The sequence below is a fragment of the Mustelus asterias genome, chromosome 6 (assembly GCF_964213995.1).
Source record: "Mustelus asterias chromosome 6, sMusAst1.hap1.1, whole genome shotgun sequence".
In the NCBI taxonomy this organism is placed as follows: Eukaryota; Metazoa; Chordata; class Chondrichthyes; order Carcharhiniformes; family Triakidae; genus Mustelus; species Mustelus asterias.
The window spans coordinates 54816414-54842262 of NC_135806.1; the positions used below are offsets into that span (position 1 = coordinate 54816414).

Below are 25849 nucleotides of genomic sequence, written 5' to 3' on the forward strand. Positions count from 1 at the left end.
ACCGGCCACAATCCCACCCAGGCCCTACTCCCATATCCTTACATATTTACCTACTAATCCCTCCAACCTACGCATCTCAGGACACTAAGGGCAATTTTTAGCATGGCCAATCAACCTAACCCGCACATCTTTGGACTGTGGGAGGAAACCGGAGCACCCGGAGGAAACCCACGCAGACATGAGGAGAATGTGCAAACTCCACACAGACAGTGACCCAAGCCGGGAATCAAACCCAGGTCCCTGGAGCTGTGAAGCAGCAGTGCTAACCACTGTGCTACCATGCCGCAAGGCTAATTAGCATTGTTTAGACAGAACAGAGGGGCCATAAGTTTGTACCAAGCCTGCGTTCTGCTCAACCTGCAAGTGTATAAAATTGACAATGGGTGCGCAAATTGAACGATTAAGTCCCAGGATTATCATTAATTACGTTGATGAACTCAATAAAAAGCCGATTTTTACTGTGGCAACCAAGTTTCCTTACTTAGTTACCTGGGAATTTCGAGTAATCAGTGAGAGATGTACCATTATTTGAAATAAAATAAACTAGTCCATAATAGCAGCTGTGATTTAAACTTGTAGAATACAAAAGGCAATCAACAAATGGAGCATAGAACCATTGCTGGTCTCTTGTTTCCACTCTGGGGCATGAGCTACATTGAGGATCAAAACTAATTTAGAAACAGTGAACTGCAGCTGCCAAACATGTGCCCCACAACAACTTGTTACTTGTGGGAGGTTGCCGAATTGGTTTCCTCTATTGATGTGCCTACTTGCAGGTCAAGTCTGTAGGGCGGGGGGAGATGGTGATTCCGGGGACTGCCTCACGTAGACAGGCAGCAATTTTCCAGGCCCCACAATCATAATGTTAAAAAGATACTTTCAATTTTTTGAGTGGCCTCCAGTTGCCCCTTTATGGTTAGACCATTCATAGACCAAAACAAACGGGTAAAGCATACACATTGTCTATTTATACCACAGAACTACAAATGTTTGTCAAAGTATATTGAAACAGAGAGATGCTTCACCTGCTCATCTCAGGACTCACAGTTCGCAGTATCTGGAATGGCCACATAAATGAAGTTGTAACTGATGCTACAACACTTTCCACATAAATGAAGTTGTAACTGATGCTACAACACTACCGTGCCGCCCCAACAGAGTTGGGGCGGCACGGTAGCACAGTGGTTAGCACTGCTGCTTCACAGCTCCAGGGACCTGGGTTCGATTCCCGGCTTGGGTCGCTGTCTGTGTGGAGTTTGCACATTCTCCCCGTGTCTGCGTGGGTTTCCTCCGGGTGCTCCGGTTTCCTCCCACAGTCCAAAGATGTGCGGGTTAGGTTGATTGGCCGTGATAAATTGCCCCTTAGAGTCCTGGGATGCGTAGGTTAGAGGGATTAGCGGGTAGATATGGGGGTAGGGCATGGGTGGGATTGTGGTCGGTGCAGACTCGATGGGCCGAATGGCCTCTTTCTGTACTGTAGGGTTTCTATGATTCTTCTATGACTTTCAGGTCAATTTTAGCCTCATTTATGCATGAAGGGAGCCCTTGAAATTGTGCCTACCAACTCGATTGGAGCAAATATTGTTCAAATGGGTGGCATGGTGGCACAGTGGTCAGCACTGCTGCCTCACAGCGCCAGGAACCCAGGTTCAATTCCAGCCTTGGGTGACTATGTGGAGTGTGCATGTTCTCCCCGTATCTGCATGGGTTTTCTCTGGGTGCTCCGCTTCCCTCCCACAGAATAAAGATGTGCAGGTTGGGTGAATTGGCCATGCTAAATTGCCCCTTAGTGCCCCAAGATGTAGGTTCGGGTGATTAGCAGGGCAAATACGTGGGGTTACGGGAATGGGGTGAACTTGGGTAAGATGCTCTATTAAAGAGTTGGTGCTGACTTGGGCTGAATGGCCTCCTTTTGCACTGTAGGGATTCTATGATTATGAGAAATAAAAATAGTCAGGCAAAACCTTTGAAAGTAAAGGATGTATTCAGCTAACAATTTAAATTAATGATTATTAAATCAATACTCCCGCAAGACACATGTTCCTAGATATAGTTAGATGCACATATTCCTTTTTTTTTCAGATGCATTGGTAATGCACACTTGCGCAGAAACCCTACCACAGCGGAAATCTCCGTTGGCCTTGGGTGGGATTTTACAATCTTGCCTGAGCGAGGCCATAAAATCCTGCCGTTAATGTTTCTTTTAATAAGTCAGCCACACCATTAAAATAACAGAGGATGTATTTTTAAGTATGTTTGCAATTTCCCTTTCCCTGGAATTCATTTTTGCGTATTACATTCCTGATACAATTTGATGCCTAGAAGGCAAAATAATTCAGGCCTGTCTCCATGAGCCCTCCGTGCATTATCTTAAAAATTCTGCAGCTCTTTGATAGTAGTATCATCTCAATCCAACCTTCTCAATAGAACTTGTGAATCTTACATATGTCTGTTGGGGAAAGGGGAAAAGCAAAACTCTTTATAGATATCAAGCTGTTTTTACTTTACTTACTGACAGAATTTGGTGTCACTGAGCATTCAATATTTCAGCTTGCAATGATCACTGTTAATGTGAAATTTCCCTGAAGGAACTATGCATTTTCCTATCTCCTGTATGGAAAAAACACTGGGAAGTTTGAATATTTGAATTACAAGTTGAGGAAGTGACCTGGGAAAAAAATGGGTATGGAGGTTGGTTGGCTGGAAGGCCTGCTTCAGGGATCCTTCATGTGTCCAAAGTTTAGTAAATAAAGCATGAAATATCCCTCCAGCCATTACATCTCACATCCCACACATTCCTCATCCCCATTAAGCCCAACCCTAGCCACTTTATTCCCCCCACCCTCCACGCCAAACTATGTCCTTCCCCTGACCCCCCCCATGGCCTTTATAACTGTTATGCTAATTGAGTGCCAATTCATGCCAACCCATCCCCCACCACCTACCACATTTGTCCTGACACCCATCATGCTAAACTTAACCAGTGTCCACAATGAGCAGACTTCAGGACCCATGCAGGGATGAGATAAAATAAAGTTCTACAAAGTAAAGATCGAAGTGTCTAATCCAAACTTCACTATATTGACAAAAACACTCAATCAAAAAAATCAATTTACTACAATTACATTCCTTCAGCTAAATAAAGCCTTCTAACAACAAACGTTTCATTCAAATACATAATTCCCAATAACAATAAGCACTAGAATTCATAGCCCCACACCTAAGAGTCTATAACAACTTGCAGCTGTCAATCAAATTGCAAAATGGCTGGCACCCTCCTGTGACAATGGATGGTTGTATAATCAGTCATGCAGCACTAATCCAGTCCTTCCTAATGGAAGTCCTCAAGATCTGTTAACAGACAGAGGACAAAAAGCAAGGAACCATATTTTTTAACACTCTGGACATTTTATTCAAAGGTTTAAGGGGCAGGATTTGTAAATGCCTTGCCAGTTTCCCATTCCTTATGACAAGTGCTTCCGACAGTTTTGACAGGTCCCTTTGACAGATGCTTCTGACAGTTTTGACAATTGATTTTGACAGGTCAGTTGACATTTCCCAATGAGCATGACTGTAATGTCTATGGACCTTTTGTGCACATTTATGCCTAATTTGTAACAATTCCAAAGTGCAACTGATCTACCCAAAATGTGACTCGAGACCAGATCCATGGGGATACTTTTTCTCTCCGAAAAAAAACCTTGGCTATCCAAATGAATTCATAAATTTAAACCATGCTCTTAACGGGTCAAATCTGCATACTTTGGGTTTCACACTCCTGGCCTACCAAAAGCCCACATCAGTGATTTAAATGGCCAGATGCCTCTGTAAACTACTCATGCATGAAAATGGGAATTCCCACATTCAGGGCAAGACTTAGGACTTTAGCGCATTTCTGCTAATTTCATCAGGACAGAGAACTAGGGTGAAACCCTGGACCATGATATCTATTCAACTTGTTGCTTAAACTCAGGCCAACCTTTTACATTTTTTAAGAATTTGATTTATACCTGTAAACCCATCTAGGATTTAACACAGCACCAACTGTAAAGCCTTAATGTAATTGTCATTCTCACTGATGATCATTATTTCACACTGCTGCAATATTATATGGATGCACCTCGGAAGGAATTAGCAAAACTTGCTAATGCTGATCCATTGAATTTTTTCCCATTCCAAAAGGTGCTAACTCTTGCTAGGGTATGGTTCCACAGGTACCGGTCACCACCACCAGACAACAAGCACCGGCATTGAGATCCCAAAGATCTGGGGCCTCAACCAGCAGTTTCAAGACATACACCAAGTGAGAGAGGTGTGGAATTTAGGGTGGGAGCCACATTCGCTGCATTGCCACTCCTTTACATGCAGAAATAACATGATGACCTTCACCAGTAAAATCTCTTATGATGCAGATGTGCTTATTGTAATAATGTTGAAACTCAATACTGGCTCTTCAATACATGATCATGACCATAGAGGCTCAGGCATTTTTAGAAAATATTGGCCTTTAGCCAAAATAGCCAGCACCTCTGACAAAGTGGCAAGGTCCTTCTGACACTCTGTAATTGACATGAGCCCCTGCCTCCTTTGTGGAATCTGAGGTGGAGTCAATGCTGGACCAGAGTAGAAACTGGAAATCCTACCCTGTCACACTTGTAGCATTGGAGTGGTGCTTGAAGCGCATCACACCCTGAATGCCAATTAATTGTGAGCAATACTACAGGTAAGACCCGTCTTGCTCCTGCTCACTGCCTACACATACTCACCAGCCGGACTCAGCTGATCCGAATTTTGATTTGATTAATATTGTCACACGTATTAGTAAAGAGTGAAAAGCATTGTTTCTTGTGTGCTATACAGACAAAGCATACCGTACATAGAGAAGGAAAGGAGAGGGTGCGGGTGCAGGAGTCTTTTTTACAACCATTTTAATGCTGCCACAGTCACACCAACTAAGATTTATCTAACCCTTGGATCAGAAGCATTGACAAAGCAAGTGTGACCCTGGGTGAATAAATTAATCAGAGGTAACATTTTTACAACCTTTACGATCCTCTGGGAAGAATTGTAAAGGAATTTGTGGATTAAACATTGGACAAATTGAACTCATTAAAAAGATAGTAAGAGAGGAACGAAGTCTAGCTTGAACAAAGTATCCTCCAAGATGATCTCATACTGTCTCTATTAAACTAAATTCGGTGAAGAATTTTCAACATAAGCAGTCACAGCACAAGGACAGGCTGAAGTTCATAATGGTTTTAAATATCAGTCAGGTCTTCAAGGTTCTTGATCTTAAAAAAATAATACCCATTTATTTTTGCTACATAGGAATCTTTACTATGATCTCTAATGTCCAAGTTAATACACACAAGGTGAAAAGTACTGGATTTCATTCAAGCATAGAATTCCTACAGTTTTAGCAGCCATTCAGCTCATCGAGTCTGCACTGACTCTCCAACAAACAATCTTGCCCAGGACCTATCCACATAACCTCAAGTATTTATCCCCCTAACCTACACATCTTGGGATACTAAGGGGCAATTAGCATGGCCAATAAAGCTAACCTGCACATTTTTGGACTGTGGGAGGAAACGAGAGCACCCAGAGCAAACCCACACAGACATGGGGGGAACATGCAAACTCCACACAGACAGTCCACTTGGAGTTGAACCTAGATTCCTGGTGCTGTGAGGCAGCGGAGCTAACCACTGTGCCATCGTGCTGCCCATGATTTGATCCAAAGGTTATGAAGGGAACATAATTTCTACCTTTAGATGAACAAAAGAAGAACAAACAAAAGATCAAGCTTGCTGATCATTTCTATTACTTGGGCGGGAATGAACACCTAGCCAACGTTGAATTTGGTTTCAGAGGGCCACCTGGTAATTGAGAATTGACAGTTTCTATCTGGGGTCACATACCCTGACTCTTATTCTACCCTACCCTCCGGACACCAATTTTAAGTCATGTTCGATGGAGCCAGGGATTCTCCCGACTCTGCACACTTGACCCGGAGCAAAGGTTTGGACCTCTGTGTTCAATTAAACACGGAATTGGCTACCAGGTCAATGCTAATTGATTCCCTCATATTTCCACAACAATGCTCTCCAACTACTACCTCTGGAAATCTCCAAGCACAGAAACAAAAACCCAGACCAACATTCCAAAATTTGTGCATGCAAAGAGTGCTAATCAACAGGCACCTCCACATCAGGTCATAATAGGTCACCTATGGCCTGAGGTTGTGAGCTGCAATGAAATAATGCAGATTGTGGAGACAGCTGTACTTGTGTAAAGCTGACTGCCCCAAGGGGTTACATTCTTCATCCTGGAATGCCAATTAAATTGTAGAGCTCGAATAAAGCAAGTGAAAAATGTAACAATTATGTAAATTAACTTTTATATTGCAAATTAACTGAAATATTTCAACATTGTTTACCAAGATCAGGTTACCATTGAGCAGTTCTTGCCCATCACAATTTGGAAGCTACTTAAATTAAGAACCATTTCAGTTGCAATAATAATTTTCTGCAGGATTAAACATTACAATGCTGTTACCTTATTCACATCAGATTGACAGATATGAAAAGCAGACTTGGGTGGAGCTAAGAGTTTGTAAAATGTATTTACAACATATAAGACAGATATTTAGACTAGTACAAGACAAACATTTGCGCAGGTATAGCACACCAAACAGCCACTGACGGGTTCCGCTACCATTCAGGTTGTGACTTTCCTTCATTAGTTATTTTATAATCCACCACCATTCATGACTGAAGCAGGAAAGACTGCAGAGCTCTAATTTGACCGACTCGTTGTGGGATCACTTAGTTCTGTCAACTGCAAGCTATCTGCAAGCTATCTCCACTGTTTAGCAATGATTGTCGACGTATGTTGTAGTTTATCAGGTTAATACCTGCAGTGGCTGCTGATGGTCCACCGCACGTTGCAGATGATCCGTTTTGAGCCTCCTGAACCTCTTCTGAATTATTCCCATTTAGCACAGTTATAGTGCCTGGCATGTTGGAGGGTGTTCTTATTGTGAAGATGTGACTTCATCTGCACAAGGACCATGTGGTGGTCAATCGTACCAATAATGCCATTGACAGATCCATCTGTGACAGGTAGATGAGTTAAAGTAGTATTTTTCCTTTTGTCGGCTCTCTTGCCACTTGCTGCAAGCCTAGTCTAGCAGCTATGTCCTTCAGGATCTGGCTGGCAGTCGGTACTGGTGCTACTGAGCCAAGTTTGGTGATAGGTATTTAAAACCCCACAATGCGTACATTCTGTGTCTTTATTATTTTCAGTACCTCTAAGTGGTGTTCAACATGCAGAATTATTTATTTATCAGCTGAGGGAGGGCAGTAGGTCACAATCAGCTGGAGGTTTCTTTGTCTATGTCAACCTGTTGCTACAACACAACCTGGGGTCTAGAGTCAATGCTAAGAAGTCCCAGGGCAATTCCCTCCCAACTGCATACCACAGAAATGTTACCTCTGATCAGTTTGCCCTGCTGTTCGGACAGGACATATTGGTATGACGGTGGAGGAGTCTGGTACATTGGCTGTAAAATATGATTCTGTGAGCGTGATTATGGCAGGTTATTGCTTAACTTGTCTGTTGGATAACTCTCTCAATTTTGGTACAAGTCCCCAGAAGTTAGTGAGGAGGTTAGGCTCAGCTGGACTGGATAGTCCATGTCATATTCGGTGGCTAGATTGATGCTGGGCAGACTGTCCTGTTTTATTCTTATTTGAGTTTTCCATAGCAGTTTGATATATTCGAGTGGCTTGACTATGAGAGCTTGAGTAGGTTAGGATGGCAGATTTCCTTCTCTAATGGACACTGGTGAAGTCAGATGGTAGACCCGGTTGGTATATCATGACCATTACTCAGCCTGGCTTAGTTCCCTCCTAAGTAGCAGTAAGCATTAAATTATTGCCCGGATTCTCTGACATGCATTCACAATTACTTTCACAAAAACTCTTTCAAGTTAACTCACAATTATATAATTTAGAGTTCCCTTTTGGCACTGTGTTCATAGAATCATGGAATCCCTACAGCGCAAAAGGCGGCCATTCGGCCTATCAAGTCTGCACCGTCTCTCCGACAGAGCATCTCACCCAGACCCCATCTCCGTAACCCCACGTATTTACCCCTACTAATCCCCCTAACAAACATATTTTGAGATATTAAGGGACAATTTAATATGGCCATTCAACCTAACCTGCACATCTTTGGACTGTGTGAGGAAACCGGAGCACCTGGAGGAAAGCCACGCAGACATGGGGAGGATATGCAAGCTCCCCACAGACAGTTACCCATGGACGGAATTGAACCCAGGTCCCTGGTGCTGTGAGGCAGCAGTGCTAACCACTGTGCCACCATGCCATCCATTTTTCATACAGAAAAAGAGGTCTGACGGTGTGCATGACCTTTTCTTGTTTCTTGCTGCCTTGACTTCTCAGGGGAGTGGGACAAACTAAATTGCTGTTTCAGGGAGCCAATACAGTCTTGACAGGCCAAATGGCCTCCTTCTGTACTGTAATTATTCTATGATTCTTCACATACTTCACAGGAGGGTTATAGGTAGGCTTAAAAGGTAGGGATATGTTCGGCACAACTTGTGGGGCCGAAGGGCCTGTTTTGTGCTGAAGTTTTTCTATGTTTCTTTCTATAATTTAATTATGCTTGCATAAAGAGAATGGATAAGAAAATGTGTTAGTCAAAAATTTGAACAAAAAAATACAGGGAAATATTGCACAGAACACTGAACATAATGGTGCAGTGAGCTGGCAAAATATGCTTTTGTTTCTGTGAACTACTTTCAAATTCAGTCTAATTTAATAGGATAAATGCCAAAAGAAAACAAAAATGAAAAAATGGAAATTGATGGAAATCTGAAATATAAAAAAAACACAATGCTGGAAAGTACAGTACATCAGTCAGTATCTGTAAAGAGAAAAGACAGGTTAAGATATTTTGGATGGCTACCCTTCATCAACGGAAGACTGAAAGAGAAGCAGGCCTCACAGTAAAGTTTAATAAAAACAGAAAAGGAAAGTCAGAGAAAGAGAATTAACAGACATGCCAATGAAGAAAAGAAAAATGGCATGAGGAAAGAGAGAAGAAAAAGATGATGAAAACATACTCTTTCCGCTAACTGAAATAATCCAATGTTTAAGAAAAACTAAGCAGTTCTGTTTCAATTCCTAGTGGGCACAAGTCCACAATGCAAAACATCTCATAATTAAAGACACATTGTCGGTGAATTGGCAGCTTCATTCACAAAGGCTATGAAAACGTCTGATGTGGAAAATGGAAATATAACACTGTTGTACAAAAATTATTCTTCTGAGGGTAAAGCAGATGGGGTAGATTTTGCAAATTAACACTCCCTGCTCAGAGCTTCATGCAATGGGAGCACGTATTGAAAATTCAGATTTTCCGTCTATTAAGATGAATGCTTGGAAATCATGTGAAACGCATAAGTCTCGATACACCGGTTTTCAATGTGAATGACCGTTGATCAACATCCTGTGCCAGGAGCACTAATATGTAAAGTCTACTGCAAGACAAATTTGGGGCAAACATTGTTGCATTAATTTTTCAGGTGTAAAATGGGCATACTGACAACACATTTAGCAGTGAAGTAACCTGTGCCCACTAGAATCAGTAATAGAATTTTAGAGCATGGAAAGAGCCCTGCTGGTCCATCATGTCTGCTCCGACCATCAAGCATCTATCTGTTCTAATCCCATTTTCCAACACTTGGCCCATAGCTTTGTATGCTATGGTATTTCACGTGCTCATCTAAATACTTCTTAAATGTGAGAGTTCCCACCTCTACCACCCTTCCAGACAATGGGTCCCAGATTCCCACTACCCTCCTGGTAGAAACATCTTTCCTCACATCTCCTGTAAACCTCCTGCCCCTTAATTTAAATCTATGTCCCCTGGTTATTGAACCCACAGCTAAGGAGAAAAAGTTCCTTCCTATCCACCCTAACTATGCCCTTCATAATTTTATGCACTTCAATCAGGTCTCCCCTCAGCCTTCTCTGCTCCAAGGAAAACAAAGTCAGCCTATCCAGTCTCTCTTGATAGCTGAAACGCTCCAGCCCAGGCAACATCCTGCTGAATCTCCTCTGCACCCTCTCTAATGCAATCACTTCCTTCCTATAATGTGATGACCAGGACTGCACACAGTACTCCAGCTGTAGCCTAACTAGCGTTTTATACAGCTCCATCATAAGCTCCCTGGTCTTATAGAATCATGTAAGGATGGAATCTCTACGGTACAGAAGGAGGCCATTTGGCCCATTGAGCCTGCATCAACAACAATCTCACCTTGGCCCTATCCTGATTACCCTCACCTATTTACCCTGCTAATACCCCTGACACTAAGGGGCAATTTAGCATGGTCAATCAACCTAACCCGCACATTTTGGAGTGTGGGAGGAAACTGCAGCATCCAGAAGAAGCCCAGACACAGGGAGAATGTGCAAACTCCACACAGTGAGTCACTCAAGGCTGGATTTGAACCTGGGTCCTTGGCGCTGTGAGGCAGCAGTACTAACCGCTTATATTCAAAGCCTCAGTTAATAACGCAAGTATCACATATACCTTCTTAACCACCTTATCTTCCTGTCTTGCTGTCTTCAATGATCTATGGATGTGCACAACAAGGTCCCTCTGATCCTCTCTACGTCCTGGGGTCTGGCCATTCATTGCATATTTCCTTGCTTTGTTAGTCCTCCCACTATACATGTGCATTCTGACCACTGCATCCTGCTCATTCTTTTAGTATCTGGGTGGCTACTTGAAATAAGCATTGAGCCCATTGGACATTAATGAAGGACTTTACATCTGCTGCAGTAATCTTCTGTGAAAAAGTTGTGAGTGCTGCAAACGCCTGGGCTGCTCTACTCATGGTTCTTCAGCAGCTTCAGTGAGAGCTACTCTGACTCCACACAATCATGATCACTGTGTGGTAAAAGTGAGAACCATTAATTCCCAAAGATATCTTGCACTTTGCTGAGCACAAAAAAAAATCCAAATTACTGAAAAGTTGAAACTGTATAAACATCTGCACAGCATATGGAGATTTTATAATAATCACAGGATCTATATTGAAGGCAATTCTTGTGAAAATATACACGTTTAAAAAACTGACCTCAAATCATTGCAGTATGGACTTGATGACTAAGCTAGCCGTTTTCGAGGAAGATTGTCTGATATGTTGTCACTTCTATTTTATGTCATCACTTTGACAAATATGGCCAGTTCAATTTGCATCACATCATATCTCTGGTCCAGTGAAATCCCTTCATTGCGATTTCCTTTCTCATAAAATCAGAAAATTGCAGCGCAAAAGTTTTCATTCAGCCTATTGTGTCAGTGTGGCCGAAAATGAGCTAGCTATTCATTCTAATCCCACTTTCCAGCTCTGAAAAAACTCTTATAGAAGCAGGGATGTTACTCTATAATTGGGTTTTCCTTGATATTATTTGCCTCTTGTTTAATTCACTTGATTTTACCAAACCTTCTGCAGGAGGTTCACAGATTTGAATGGCAAGTGAGGATGGGATTGGTCTCAAGATGCAATGACACCATTGTTGAATTGTTCGCCTTCATTCACCGTCTAGAACAGGCCAGCAATGTAAAAAGCTTGCCATGGCTACTGAAGGGAAAAAAAAATCCTGCAGCATCCAACAGCCATCTACATTTCTTTTGACCATGCATTGCCTCCAGTAATGGAAAATCACCTCTTGATGCTTTACTCCAAGCTGCCAGACACAATGGAACTGCTTTATCATAGATGCGCACCCATGCCAAGCTGTGCTGTCAGATTTAATCTTAACAGTCTGGATTGCCCATGATGACTGTTCTGTAATACAGGCTTAGTCCGATCGTGATCTCTCCTATGTTTATATTGCATAAACCAATTATCTTTATTCTGGCAGGGTATCATAGTAAGTTGTTATTTGGTTCCCATTACCACAAAACCCATAGTGGAAGGAAACATTCTTTACTCAAGGTTTTCCTTATGTACTCTCAGAAATAAGCTTCTGTTTTCAGTTCAGCCCCAGTGGCATGAAGGCTGTTGATCTGGACTGAATTCAAGAGATTTCCAGCTCATATTAATTACTACTTCTAAAAGAACTGAAAGAAACACAGAGCAGTCCACACAGAGCATAGCACAATTAGTACAACATCATTGCTGGTTGTGGGTTCATTTGAACAGAATCCAATATGAAACAGAATCTAGACTATCAAATGTCATTCACTTGCAGTATGTGTCAAAACATTACCTCGTTCTGGGTCTATCAATGCAAATAGAATCCTTGTTCTGTTAATATTATGATTTTTGTTTAAAAAATCTCTATTTCCAATGGAATTAAACTAATCATGCTGCATATAAATTTGTACTACTTTCAGGTCTCTACATTGAATTGTATAGGTTGGCTGACATGTACAAATGTGAACATTTGTTTTATTTGTACAGATGTGGATGTCGCTGACTGAGCCAGTAATTATTGCCCATTCCTAATTATCGTTGAATTGAGCTAGGCCATTGCAGAGGACAATTAACCACAATGCTGTGGATCCTGAGTCATACATCAGACCAGGGTGAGGACAACAGGTTTCCTTCCCCAAAGGACATTCGTAAACTGACAATCGACAACGGTCATCATTAGACTTTTAATTTCAGATTTGCATTGAATTCAAATTTCAGGTTTGGGGAATCGAACCCAGGTCCCCAGAGCATTACCCTGGGTCTCTGGTTTACTAGTCCAATGACAATACCACTACACTACTGTCTCCCCACATTGGAGTGGTGGACAAGCAAAAGATATGTTTTAACCCTGGTGTGTGTCAATCTTTCAAAATTGAATGTCAAGGACAGAAGAAAAAACCTTCACTTAATTCCATTGATCCAAATTCATATTCATGCTGCATGAACAGACTCCTATCAATCCATCAATGATTTCCCTAGTCCATTTACATCGTTATTAGTCCAATCCTGCCAATAAACAATAAAGAATCAAATCATGTGCTCTTCCAGGACTCAGTTCTTAAAGACAATCAGCTCGACCACAGACACCAGATAGTCTTGAGTCAAAAGCCCACTCTGTGTTGAGTGAGTTGATCTGATTGGATGTTTCAGTTGGTGTAACTTTTGTGCCCCATACTTAATGAGCATTTACCTCTTGACTGACATTCAACAACCCCCGACTGGAAAATGAATATTTGTGGATATAAATGAGGATAGAATTGGGCTTGATTGCAAAGTATAGGATATGTTTTGGCAACTCCCTTGTCAACACTCATTGTTTAAGGTCACACAGATAAAAAGGCTCTAGAGGGTACCATGGAACCATCACCCTACAACAACTGATACCTTAAGAAGAGGATGCAGAGATAAAATTTGAGGCAGGAGAGGGGAAACTCGTGTCACAAAGAACCAGTCTTTGCAGGGTTTTTGCTGGCAAACCATCATTTGCAGTTGTTACTCCTCTGAAACTAAAAGTAACTTCAGGATTTAGCACAAACACAGAAATCCTGAAGATGAAGTCTGCCATTTACAGGTCCTACACAGGCTATGCTGCAGATCACTTCCCAAAGCTCCTCCCCCTCCATTCTCTTATTGTCATTAGAAACCTTGTAAAATGTTAAGCCTTGTTAATAAAGATGTAACTGACTTTCTTCGCACAAATAGCAATGAAAAGTCTAGAATAAAGGATTTGTAATAAGTTGATGATGAAAATAAATTACCCATAATACTGGCAAGAATATATGATTTGATCTTACATAACTTATATTTCACAAAAATTTCAATACATTCTCTCAGTTTAAATTATTGCCTATTCCAATTCTATAATTTTAACTTAAACAACAGATTAAACCAACTTGTGACTGGAGGTATCTCTCAGAACATTCCTTTGAGTAATTTATATAGGAGTATTTCGTTGACAAAACACTGTCTCAGGAAGCTGCCCAAAGCAAACAGAACAACAGTATGATGGATTTTTATTATACTTGGCAGACCTTTGTTTTTATTTTTAGAACAGATATCTTTCAGGTCTGTGTATTTTTTTACTTACCGATGCACCGAGAACCATCTGTAGATGTTACGTAGCCACGGGGACAGGTACAGTAATAGCTGCCAACAGTGTTAGTGCACTCGCCTCCATCACAGGCACCAAAGATGGTTCTACATTCATCAATATCTGGAAAATAGACAAAAAAGGGGAAAAAATATTCAGAGGGTGATTTAAAATTATAACCAGATGGGATCGGTTTCTATGATAGATGGATCTGCTACATTTGCAAATACTTAACTGATAATCCAGTTAGCAATCATTTCCAGAACTCCCCTTAAATCCAGGTGAAGTATCACTGTTGTCAGCAATGGTGGTTGTGAACAGGGTGACTCTCATCTTAGTCTGGACTTCAAGCCCTCATATTACTTACTGCCAGTTATCACCAGTACTTCTTCAGGGCCTGCAAGGAAAGCCTCAGCCTCACACACCACAGATCTACCCTTCCCTTCAGTGAAACCTGCTCAAAACTCCCTTCCATGCTTGCTCACCTTTGCCAGTGAACATTTGTTTTAGAGTCGGCTGGCCATGTTTGCTCCCACTTGCCACTAGCTATTGCTGTTCTAGAACCATGCAGCATAGAAGGAGGCCAATTTGCCCCTCAGGTCCGTGGTGGCTCTTTAGTAGAACTATCCAATTAGATCTATGCTCTTTCCCCATAGTTTTTCCCTCTTCAAGTACTTACCCAATTCCTTTTTGAATGTTAATACAGACACCTGATGACACCACCACCCCCCCCCCCCACCCCCTTTTCAGATGGTGCATCCCAGATCATAACAGCTCGCTGCATACAAAACTGATCTTCAGCTTCCCCACTGGTTCTTTTCTCAATTACCTTGATTCTATGTGCTCTAGTTATTAACTTGTCTGCTGTAAGCCATTTCTCCCTAGTTATTCTATAACAATTCAGCAAATTTGAACAACACTACAAAATCACCTCTTAACTTTTTCTGCTCCAAAGAAGGGAAGGATCCCTACTGTTGTTTCAGGTGAACGTGTGACCTGCTCTCTCAAAAGTGTTTTGGGGTTAAAACCCATCTGTGCAAGCTTTTCAACTCAGATGCACTTGTTAGTGCAAGAGCGAGTGCACTAACAAGTGGGGAGGCAGTGGCCTAGCAGTACCGTCACTGGCCTAGTAATCCAAGGTCCCCAGGGAGCAAGAGCAGGATCTGGGGACCTTGGCTCAAATCCTGCCACAGCAGATGATGGTGAAATTTGAATTCAATATAAGTCTGGAATTAAAAGTCTAATGGTGACCATGAAACCATTGTTGATTGTCGGAAAAACCCACCTGGCTCACTAATGCCCTTTAGGGAAGGAAATCTATCACTCTTACTTAGTTTAGCCTACATGTGACCCCAGATCCACAGCAATGTGGTTGACTCTCAAATGCCCTTGGAAACAAGAGGGCATTTGGGGACAAGCCAGCGACACTCTCATCCCATAAATGAGTTTTTAAAAATCCCAGATAGCAAACAGAAGGAAAAATATCACCTGATTTTTCTAATTTTCTCCCTAACCTAAAAACACTGTTACCATTGAGAATATTCACACTATTGTCCAGACTGGGGCAGCTAACTCATTACAGACCGAAGAATGAATCATCCCCTGACTGATCTATGTGACTTGTACTTCACTGAGCTATTCAATGAGCCATTTAAGAACACATTTTATTTTAGTTCAGAGAAATAAGTTGTCTTTTCCCAATATTTAAATGTCTGCATGCAATATGTTCTGATATACTTTACTAACCATCATAAATACGCTGAAGGCCAGAATTTTAAGAGTTTGTTTTGGATTGAAGGAAGATTTTATTATTGTGGTAAATGTTACTCATCTCATCTGTGGAATGCACTGAAATACTCTTGCCCCAGTTCCTCTGCCATGTTACCAGTCTTTGACCTTTTCTCTTTCATTCTATCCTTCTGCTACCTTTCTTAGGATCTTAGTCTCCTGGACTCCTCCAGTGTCTCTGATCTCCTACTTTCCTTGTCTTCGTCTCCCAGCATTATTCTCATTCATGTCATGCTCTATATATCTCTCATCCTCTATCAGGTTCTCAGTTCCCCACTATTTTCCTCTGCATTGTAACAACAACACATGAATCTGACCATATTAAAAATCAAGCTTCCTGCTTGCAGGTGAGTAACAGTGATTGATAGGCCATCTTATATATGATATATAGATTTCTCCAGTTTTGTTAAGCTGAAAAGTGGACATTATGGGCTGGTGGGGGCAGTTGGCATTGTGGTCATTTGATAAGTTCAGCCCCTTATATACAAATATACTTGACTTTCAAGTATAGAAGTATTTTTTACCAGAACATAAGACATGTAGTGAAACTTTTATCCTGGTGCATTTGTAGCAGGGAAAGTTGAGCAGGATCTCAGCATTCCAACTTGGGTGGGGGGCCAGATGCTCCACTCATTACAGGGAATTCTTTGCGGAGCACTGAGTTGACGCCAGCAGAGGTCACCAGCCCAGAAGGGCATTCAGGAAAGAGAATTGGTCGGCCCGTTGGGCCCACCTTGGGTCAAGAAGTGACGCTGTCAGCAGACTGGAGATGGAACCGGAAGCCCAGAGCATGGGCTTAACAAAGGGCAAGGCAGAACCTGAAGCATGAGCAGAAGAAGAGTTGGAACCAGAAGCCCTGAGGAAAGAGGGAGGAGGACAGCAGCAATGAGAAGAAACAAATGCCCAGGACTTGTGAGTTGCAGTGTGGTAAGAGCCAAGGCCATAAATATAAGAACATAAGAACATAAGAAATAGGAGCAGGAGTAGGCCATCTAGCCCCTCGAGCCTGCCCCGCCATTCAATAAGATCATGGCTGATCTGACGTGGATCAGTACCACTTACCCGCCTGATCCCCATAACCCTTAATTCCCTTACCGATCAGGAATCCATCCATCCGCGCTTTAAACATATTCAGCGAGGTAGCCTCCACCACCTCAGTGGGCAGAGAATTCCAGAGATTCACCACCCTCTGGGAGAAGAAGTTCCTCCTCAACTCTGTCTTAAACCGACCCCCCTTTATTTTGAGGCTGTGTCCTCTAGTTTTAACTTCCTTACTAAGTGGAAAGAATCTCTCCGCCTCCACCCTATCCAGCCCCCGCATTATCTTATAAGTCTCCATAAGATCCCCCCTCATCCTTCTAAACTCCAACGAGTACAAACCCAATCTCCTCAGCCTCTCCTCATAATCCAAACCCCTCATCTCCGGTATCAACCTGGTGAACCTTCTCTGCACTCCCTCCAATGCCAATATATCCTTCCTCATATAAGGGGACCAATACTGCACACAGTATTCCAGCTGCGGCCTCACCAATGCCCTGTACAGGTGCATCAAGACATCCCTGCTTTTATATTCTATCCCCCTCGCAATATAGGCCAACATCCCATTTGCCTTCTTGATCACCTGTTGTACCTGCAGACTGGGCTTTTGCGTCTCATGCACAAGGACCCCCAGGTCCCTTTGCACGGTAGCATGTTTTAATTTGTTTCCATTGAGATAGTAATCCCATTTGTTATTATTTCCTCCAAAGTGTATAACCTCGCATTTATCAACGTTAAACTCCATTTGCCATATCCTCGCCCACTCACTCAGCCTGTCCAAATCTCTCTGCAGATCTTCTCCGTCCTCCACACGATTCACTTTTCCACTTATCATTGTGTCGTCTGCAAACTTCGTTACCCTACACTCCGTCCCCTCCTCCAGATCATCTATATAAATGGTAAACAGTTGCGGCCCGAGTACCGATCCCTGCGGCACGCCACTAGTTACCTTCCTCCAACCGGAAAAACACCCATTTATTCCGACTCTTTGCTTCCTGTCGGATAGCCAGTCCCCAATCCACTTTAACACACTACCCCCAACTCCGTGTGCCCTAATCTTCTTCAGCAGCCTTTTATGGGGCACCTAAATATGATAGCCTGAAGCCTCTGACGGTGGCTAGATAACCAGGATGGGGAATTAAGGTAGACATACAGCTACTGGAGACCTAGGCAGACCGCCTGGACAGAACCTCTGAGAAGTCACGAGGAGAAGAAGGTAGCCTGACTTATGCAGTGACAGGGAATTAGTAAAGGGAGCTCCAAGAACTGAACTCTGTTACCCGTCTGTTTGGAAATCGGGAATTAAGCTGTCAACAGCTACCCTGGTGGATATGGAGTGTTGGCAGCAGAGGTCAATTGAAAAATAGTTCATTTTTTGAGTTAAGCTTTTCCCTCAATGTTTATAAAGATTAGATGCCACTGGAATAAAGGAGCCCTGTTTTTTAACTTTTATGCAGTCTGTGTGCTTGAATCTCATATAACACACTATTCAGCAATTTACTACGCATGGAACAAAATCTATACCTTAACACCCTTTATTTAAGTGTTACATCAGGCTTTAATTCCTCTCTTCAGTAAAGCACAATTCATATTACATGGCAGCAACTGCCTAAAGGCAATGAGCAGGCAGTAATGTTTGAAAAGATCTAAGACAGATGTTGAGGAAAGAAAACAAGCTGGATGGAGGAGGCCTTAAAAACCATAAAGTGAGGGCAAGTGTTTGCCTCCTTCCCTGCAGGATGTTGAAAATAGATATGTTTGGAAACTGCCTGCAAAGGCTGAAGCAAAAAATATGAAACAAGTCTCCAAGTTAACTCTTGTGTTAATATCCTATTGTATATGCCAAATAAAACAGTGCGCGGGCTTGGCAGCTGTGATTCATGACAGTCATTACACAGTTGAATTTTGTGGTAACGTCCAAATAGAGGAGTGCTTGAGTAATGGTTCAGAGGTGCCAAAAAGGACAAAAATTCATGAAGGTGGCCAATGTGAGTTTAGTCCAAGGAGCCCGTTAATTAATTGAAGCAGATTTGGACTTCAGTCATTAATGGGAATATTTAACAATCAAATGATCAGTAGCATTTTTCATGAAACTGTGAAGCGTAGTTTGACCCATTATTTTTTTCCCAACATATGGAGAATCTGTTGCAAAACTGTTGTATTTCTGCAGTTCGCATCCATCTAACGTGTTCATTAATTATTAATAGCAGTAATTGATCAATTACCACTGAATCACATTAACCCTTGCTTTGATAATGAAATAATTCACAAAAGTAAATAACCTTATTGGAATATCATTAAATGTCTGGCAATGAATTTTAATAATATCAGTTTGGCTCCTGGCACTGAGTCATATGGTTGTGAATTCAAGGCTTACTCCAGGACTTGGAGCAGAGTGTCCAGCTGGCACTTCAACTTCTGGACTATAGCAATGATGTGCCCTCAGAGCTCCTGGTTTCTGGATGAGCTGTTCATCTGAGTTCATTTCTGTCTGTTCAGGTGGATGTAAAAGATCCTTGTTACTCTTCCGAGTTGAACAGGGAATTCACTCGTGCTTGTGCCTTCCGCCACCACCACCAAAAACAATTATCTGTTTATTTTTCTTATTTCTTGCCTGGTGTGTTACTTTGTGCAGATTATCTGCTGTGGTTGCCTGCATTACAACAATGAAAGCACTACAAAGTTTGTTTTGGAATATAAGACACTAAATAAATACAAGTGTTTTTGTACCTATAAAAATTCAGACTGTGGGCAGAATTTTCCCCCAAAATGGCAAATTCCCCAGAGATGCAGGCATGTTTTATCTCCAGGTCATATGACACTTTGCCATTTTAAAGCAAAGGGCTGTGTTTTGCATCATCATTGTGAGGGGCGGAGACTAAAGACAACAACAAGGCTACCTCTTCTTTGGAGCATCGTCCGCTTCTGCCCTCAATCGCCAGCATCGGGGCATCGGCAGCCCACTCCCCCTATATGCTATGTGAAGCAAACCCCCACAATGGGATTGTCAATAGGCACCTTCCCTTTAGGCCACCAGGCCGTGCCAACCTGGCAGTGCCAGGACACTGCCCTGCCATGCCCCTGATTGCCCAGGTGTAGTCACACAGGCCTCTGAGTCTCCAGCATGGGTCACGCCAGTGCCGGGGGATGGTTGGATGGAGGTAGGGAACATAAGGCAAACTCAGAAGCAACAGCGTGAAGCCATTTTTGAATATTTGAATACATGTCACTTCATGGTAAGTAGTTTCACGCCCTCACTAGGCATGAACCTGATGACATCGTCGGAAGAGGGCAAAGAAGATCTTCAGCTGAGATCTCCCCAGTGCAAAGCCCGTTATGGCCCTTTCACAAGTGTTTCCTGCCATATAGGGATTTGTGTCAGTCGCAAATGAGGCTGGAAAATCCACCCCCCTGTGTTTTTTGTCCAGAGGAGAAACTAAAAGCAAATAACAAATTGGAAATAAATGAACATATTTTTCATGAATGGGCACTCAGGGGTCCAGAAGTCCAAGGTGGGGTGAAAAATGGATTTGCACCCATGATTTTCAATTATTAATATCAATCGAGGTATCCAGAAGAGCTACTCCAATCTTTCCCTGCAGAACGGGAGAACAAAGCAAAGTATAAGTTGAGCTTGCATGCCTTCAGCAGTTTCTTTGTTACAAACCGAATTGATAAAAGCAGAAACCTGAGAACAGGTCAGGTGCTCAGCTTCTGGTCAAGGACTGTGAATGGTGTAGGTGCATGAGGGAACTTAGAAAGGATACAGAAGAATTTGTTCAGAGATTGTTAAATATGGTCAAATGGAAAGACCTTGGCCACGATTCTCCTGAACTGGGACTAATTAAAGATTTGCTAAACAAAAATGCTATTTTACTAAACTGATTGAGCTTTTTGCTGAGGTAGCAGAGAGGGTCGATGAGGGTAATATTGCCGATGTTTCTTTGGATTTTGATAAATGTGCCACATAATAGACTTTCCAGTGAAGCTGAAACTCACGGAATAAAAGGGATAGTGGCAGCAGGGATACAAAGTTAGCTGAGTGACAGGAAACAGAGATGTGGTGAACAATTGTTTTTCAGCCTGGAGGAATGTAGACAAAGGGGGTTCTCCTGGAGCTGATACTTGGATCTCTGCTTTCTTTAGAGGCAGAGAGACTTGGAGATGTGGGTGTGCAGGGCACAATTTCAAAATCTGCAGGTCACACAAATCTTGGAAGTGTTATGAATTATGACAGGTATAGTCAGAGACTTCAAGATGACATAGTCTGCCTGGTGGAATAGACAAGACATGTGACAGTTGAAATTTAATGCAGAGAAGCGTGAAGTGACACATTTTGCCAGGAAGAACGAAGAGAGGCAATATGAAATAAAGTGCTTATTTCCAAATGGAGTGCAAGAGCACAGAGATGTTGGGGTATGTGTGCGTTATTTTTTAAAGCGACAAGGCAAGTTGAGAAAGTGATTAACAAGGTATATGGGAGTTTGGGCTTTTTATAAAGAGGCATGGAGCATAAAAGCAAGAAAGTTATGGTGAGCTTTTATAAAACATTGGTTCAGGCTCAAATGGAGTATTGTGTCCAAATCTGGGCACCACATTTTAGGAAGGATGTGAAGGTTTTCCAGAGGGTGCAGAAAAAAATTACGAGAATAGTTCTAAGGATGAGAAACTTTGTGCTCAGTTGTTCTAAGGATGAGAAACTTACCTGTGCAGGTTGGAAAGTTAGAGTCATACTTAGGGAAGAGAAAATGGAAAAGGGATCTGATAGAAATGTTCAAAATCATGAGGGGCAGAGACAAAGTAGATAGAGTGAAATAGTTTCCATTGGCGGAAGAGTTGAGACAGTAAGGAGTCTAACAATACCAGGTTAAAGTCCAACAGGTCTATTTGGTAGCTGCTCCTTCGTCAGATGGAGTGGAAATCTGTGTTTACCCCAGTCCAACGCCGGCATTTCCACAGGAAGAGTTGAGAACCAGAGGACACCAATTTAAGGTGATTGGTTGAACATTTTATGCAGACTATGCTCCAGATCTGGAATGCGCTGCCTGAGAGGATGATGGAGGCAGACTTACTATTGGCTTTCAAATGGGAATTGGATAAACACCTGAAAAGAGACCATTTTCTGGACTAGAGCAAAGGGCAGAGGAATGGGACTGGCTGAGTTGCTCTTGCAGAAAGCATGCACACATATGATGGGATGAACGGCCTCCTTCTGTGCCACTAATATTCTATAATTCTATATGCTTCTTTGGCTGTTTCAAACAATCTTACTGCTTGACAAATGCAGAATTTACTGAAATGAATTATAGTTAACATCTGCTTTGACTACTGTATTCCATTAAAAAATGTTTGTACCAGTGCTGTGATTCAGTTTGACTAAGGTAAGTCAGATTGGTTCAGTTTGTAGCAATTCTGCATCGGAAGGTTTGGATTTGAGCTCCATTCCAGAAACTGAGCAGATAATCTAAGCTGACACTTCAGTGCAGTACTAAAGGTGTGCTAGTTGATGTGCCTTCATTTAGATGAGATGTCCTGCGTGATTGTTTCAGTATGCACATTAAAGATCACGGCTGCAATTCTCCCATCCTGCTGTGCTAATGTTCTAGCACAGCGGGCTGGGAGAATCCCGCGACGGCCGATTTGCAAGGGGTTGCGCCGTCTGCTCCACACCGGAAATTGGTGGGGAGACGCAAAGACCATTTGAATGGTCATTTCAATATTATTTGAATATGATTAGTGGACCGGGACTGAAGGTTCCAGGCCCACTAGCATCTCCCACCCCGTCAGTGTATTTCACTCCAGTGGGGATTACACCAGCACCCCACTTTCGGGAGCTAACAGGCTGACCCCACTGGAGTGAAGGGGGGCAATTGGGGTCCCCCAGGGGGTCAGGCTGTGGGGGGGTGGTGCCCCCTGGGCATTGACACCCTTGATGTGGAGATGCCGGCATTGGACTGGGGTAAAGACAGTAAGAAGTCTTACAACACCAGGTTAAATTCCAACAGGTTTATTTGGTGGCAAAAGCCACTAGCTTTCAGAACAGGCCGTCCTTTCTGTGGGTTCATGTCACACTATCTGTAACCCCCACAACCTGCCTGGATGTGCAAAATCCCACTAGCTGTCCTGTCTGGAGACAATACACATCTCTTTAAACTGTGCTTAATGCTCCCTCCACTCACATTGTCTGTACCTTTAAGACTTGATTAGCTGTAAAGATTCACATTCCAATCATTATTCATGTAAATTGAGTTTGTGTCTTTGTGCCCTGTTTGTGATCAGAACTCCCGCCCACCTGCGAAGGGACAGCCTGTTCCGAAAACTAGTGGCTTTTGTTACCAAATAAACCTGTTGGACTTTAACCTGGTGTTGTTACATTGGCACCCTGACAGTGCCACCCTGGGCCCACTGGTACTGTCCAAGGGGCAAAGTGCCAATACTCAGGAGTCACCTTGGCGCTGTCCATCAGTGCCAAAGAGACAGAGTCTATGGGGGAAGGGCCTGGGGGCAGGGGCCTGATGGGGAGCAGGGCCTAGGGGTGATCAGGAGGGGTGGGGGGTCCCACTATCATTCTGCAGTCGGGATTGATGGGGTAAGGAGGGAGACCAGAGACCAGTAATCAGGGTGGGCTGGGGGTGGGGTCAGTCAGCCTGCGGGGGGGGGCTGGCACTGCAGAGAGTGGGGGGTGGGGCTGGAGATGGCGGTGGGCCGGGAATGGTCGGGGCGGCCAGCAATCGGGGCGTGGGGGGCGGAGAGCTGGCGTCGCAGGGCTAGCCAGCGATTGGGAGGCCACTGCACATGCGCCGATCTCAGCCTCTCCAGTGGGAATGGGCCCCGTCCCCTGAAATTTAATGATATTCACGTTGGTGGCCTCTGCAGTGCACTGAGTGTGGGAGGTTCTTCTCTGAACTCCCACTGACAAAACTAGCATGAATTACTCCACCTTTCACGCGAATTCGACACTTAGATTTTTTTTGGGCAGAATTCCGCCCCTCTTTGCACTATGTGAGGAAGAGAAAGAAGTTTCTCCCTCAACCAACAGATTAAACGGGTATTTGGCTTTTTTGACATTTGTGCTGTGTACAAACTAGCTGACACATTCCTCGCATCACACAATGACTGCACCTCCAAAAGGAATTCAATGATGTGAAGCAATTATCCCAAGGATCTAGAAGGGTGCTTTATAAATGCAAACTCTTTTTTTTGATGTTACATCAGGGGTATTCTTCCATTTGTTTCTCCGTAGCCCTAGGTTTAAGAAGGTGCTTCCGCTTGATCAGCCTTTATTCAAAATCAAACCTCAATTGTTGGATTGTTCTGACAGTAATTGCTGGGCCACTAACTGGGCCACTGCTTTGATTACAGAATTGAATATCTCCATATGTCCATACACCACAAAACAATGTGAAGCAAAATGATATATTCACATTGATTTCTTGTCTTAAGTTCAGCTTCTGCTATAAGTAAAGCAAGAAAAAAATTCTCCTAGTTCCAGAAAAGTGATGGAACCAAAACTGAGATTGCATTTCTTCAGAACCGTCTTTCTTTTCACTTTAAAATATAGTTGGCTTCAGCAGAAGATTTTCTTCCAACTAAATTACATTCTTGATATTTCCAGGGTTACTGATTTATGGTGATTGAATAAGTCAAATTCTATTTTATACTTTTATTGGTGAATCCAATGATTTAATGTAATTTTTCATGAAAACTGTTCATCAGTGGCCTCGCCTACTCTGAGATGAAAATGGAGATGAGATGACACATAATAACAACAAAGGGAATTTAGCTTACACAAGTTTCCTACATTACAACAATGCCCATACTTCAAAGGTACTTTCTTGGTTTGTGAGCAATCTGGAATATCCTGCAGTTGTGAATGGTACTACAAAAATTAAAATTCTTTCTTCATTTTAACAAAAACTTATGCTTAGGAACAAGACAAAAGGAATTCAACCAGACCAACCATATTCAAAAGGCTATTTGAAAGACATGGGTCACAAATTAAATTTGAATTTGTCTAGACCTCACTAGTATTTGGAATGAAGCCTTAACAGTTATCCAACAAATAGCAGATTTAGCCATGGCTGCCAAATCACACTATTGAGTAATATGAACACCCCATGAAACATTTATATTTCATTATTATTGTACAGGATGGTTTTTATTTCTGTTTTGGAACTATTATCCATCACTCGAGCATCAGCTGGAACAATGTTGCTCAAGACATGAAAAAGGTACTTTTTTATCTCACTGCTTCAGACTTATTGAAGAGGTGATCTTGATTTTTTAAAAATATGTCTGTGTTTTGAGGGTGATTGATTCTGTCGTGTAGTTCCATATTTTAGGCAAGCGCACACTTCAAGTACCCACTTTCACAAAGTGCAAATTTAAAATGTACTTTCATATAATGAATAATCAGACATTACACACAGGCTCACACACACTCACACTTCATATTCTAGTGCAGTCTGTTTCAGTCAAATTAGTTGGTTGACTTATAAGGATTCAATCAATCTAGTAGGATCTTCTAATTCAATAGACGAGGTCACAAAGAACTGTAGGCTTCAGTTGTTGTGGTATTTCAACAATCTTTTGAGGTACATTAACCTAACAATATAAAAATGCATGGGCTTATATTAAAGGAGACCCGACAAATCTTCCCACAGTGCATGATTGCCTTACTGAAAAACCGAAATTTCAGCTAAATGTAGCTTAGTGAAAAAGAAACTGCTCCGCTTGCCTTTAAGCTGAGGCTAAGCAGATGGGGAACAGAGCTGCAGAATAAGTTCAATATGAATAAATCAAGCATATGGGACTGATGGACTGAGAAAGACAAATTCTTCACATGCTTTTTCACAAGCAAGGCTCAGTGTGATTCAGCCTGCAATTGCCTTGGATTGTTTCAAAAAAATAGA

At 42.4% G+C, this 25849-nt stretch overlaps 1 protein-coding gene across 1 annotated transcript in view; it reads right to left on the minus strand.

The window, feature by feature from the left end:
* Nucleotides 1-25849, minus strand: part of fbn2 (fibrillin 2) — a 348986-nt gene that overhangs the window by 182644 nt on the left and 140493 nt on the right. The window contains exon 8 of the mRNA XM_078214343.1: nucleotides 14109-14234. Coding sequence (XP_078070469.1) covers nucleotides 14109-14234 — 126 coding nt within the window. The remainder of the gene's footprint in view (nucleotides 1-14108; nucleotides 14235-25849) is intronic.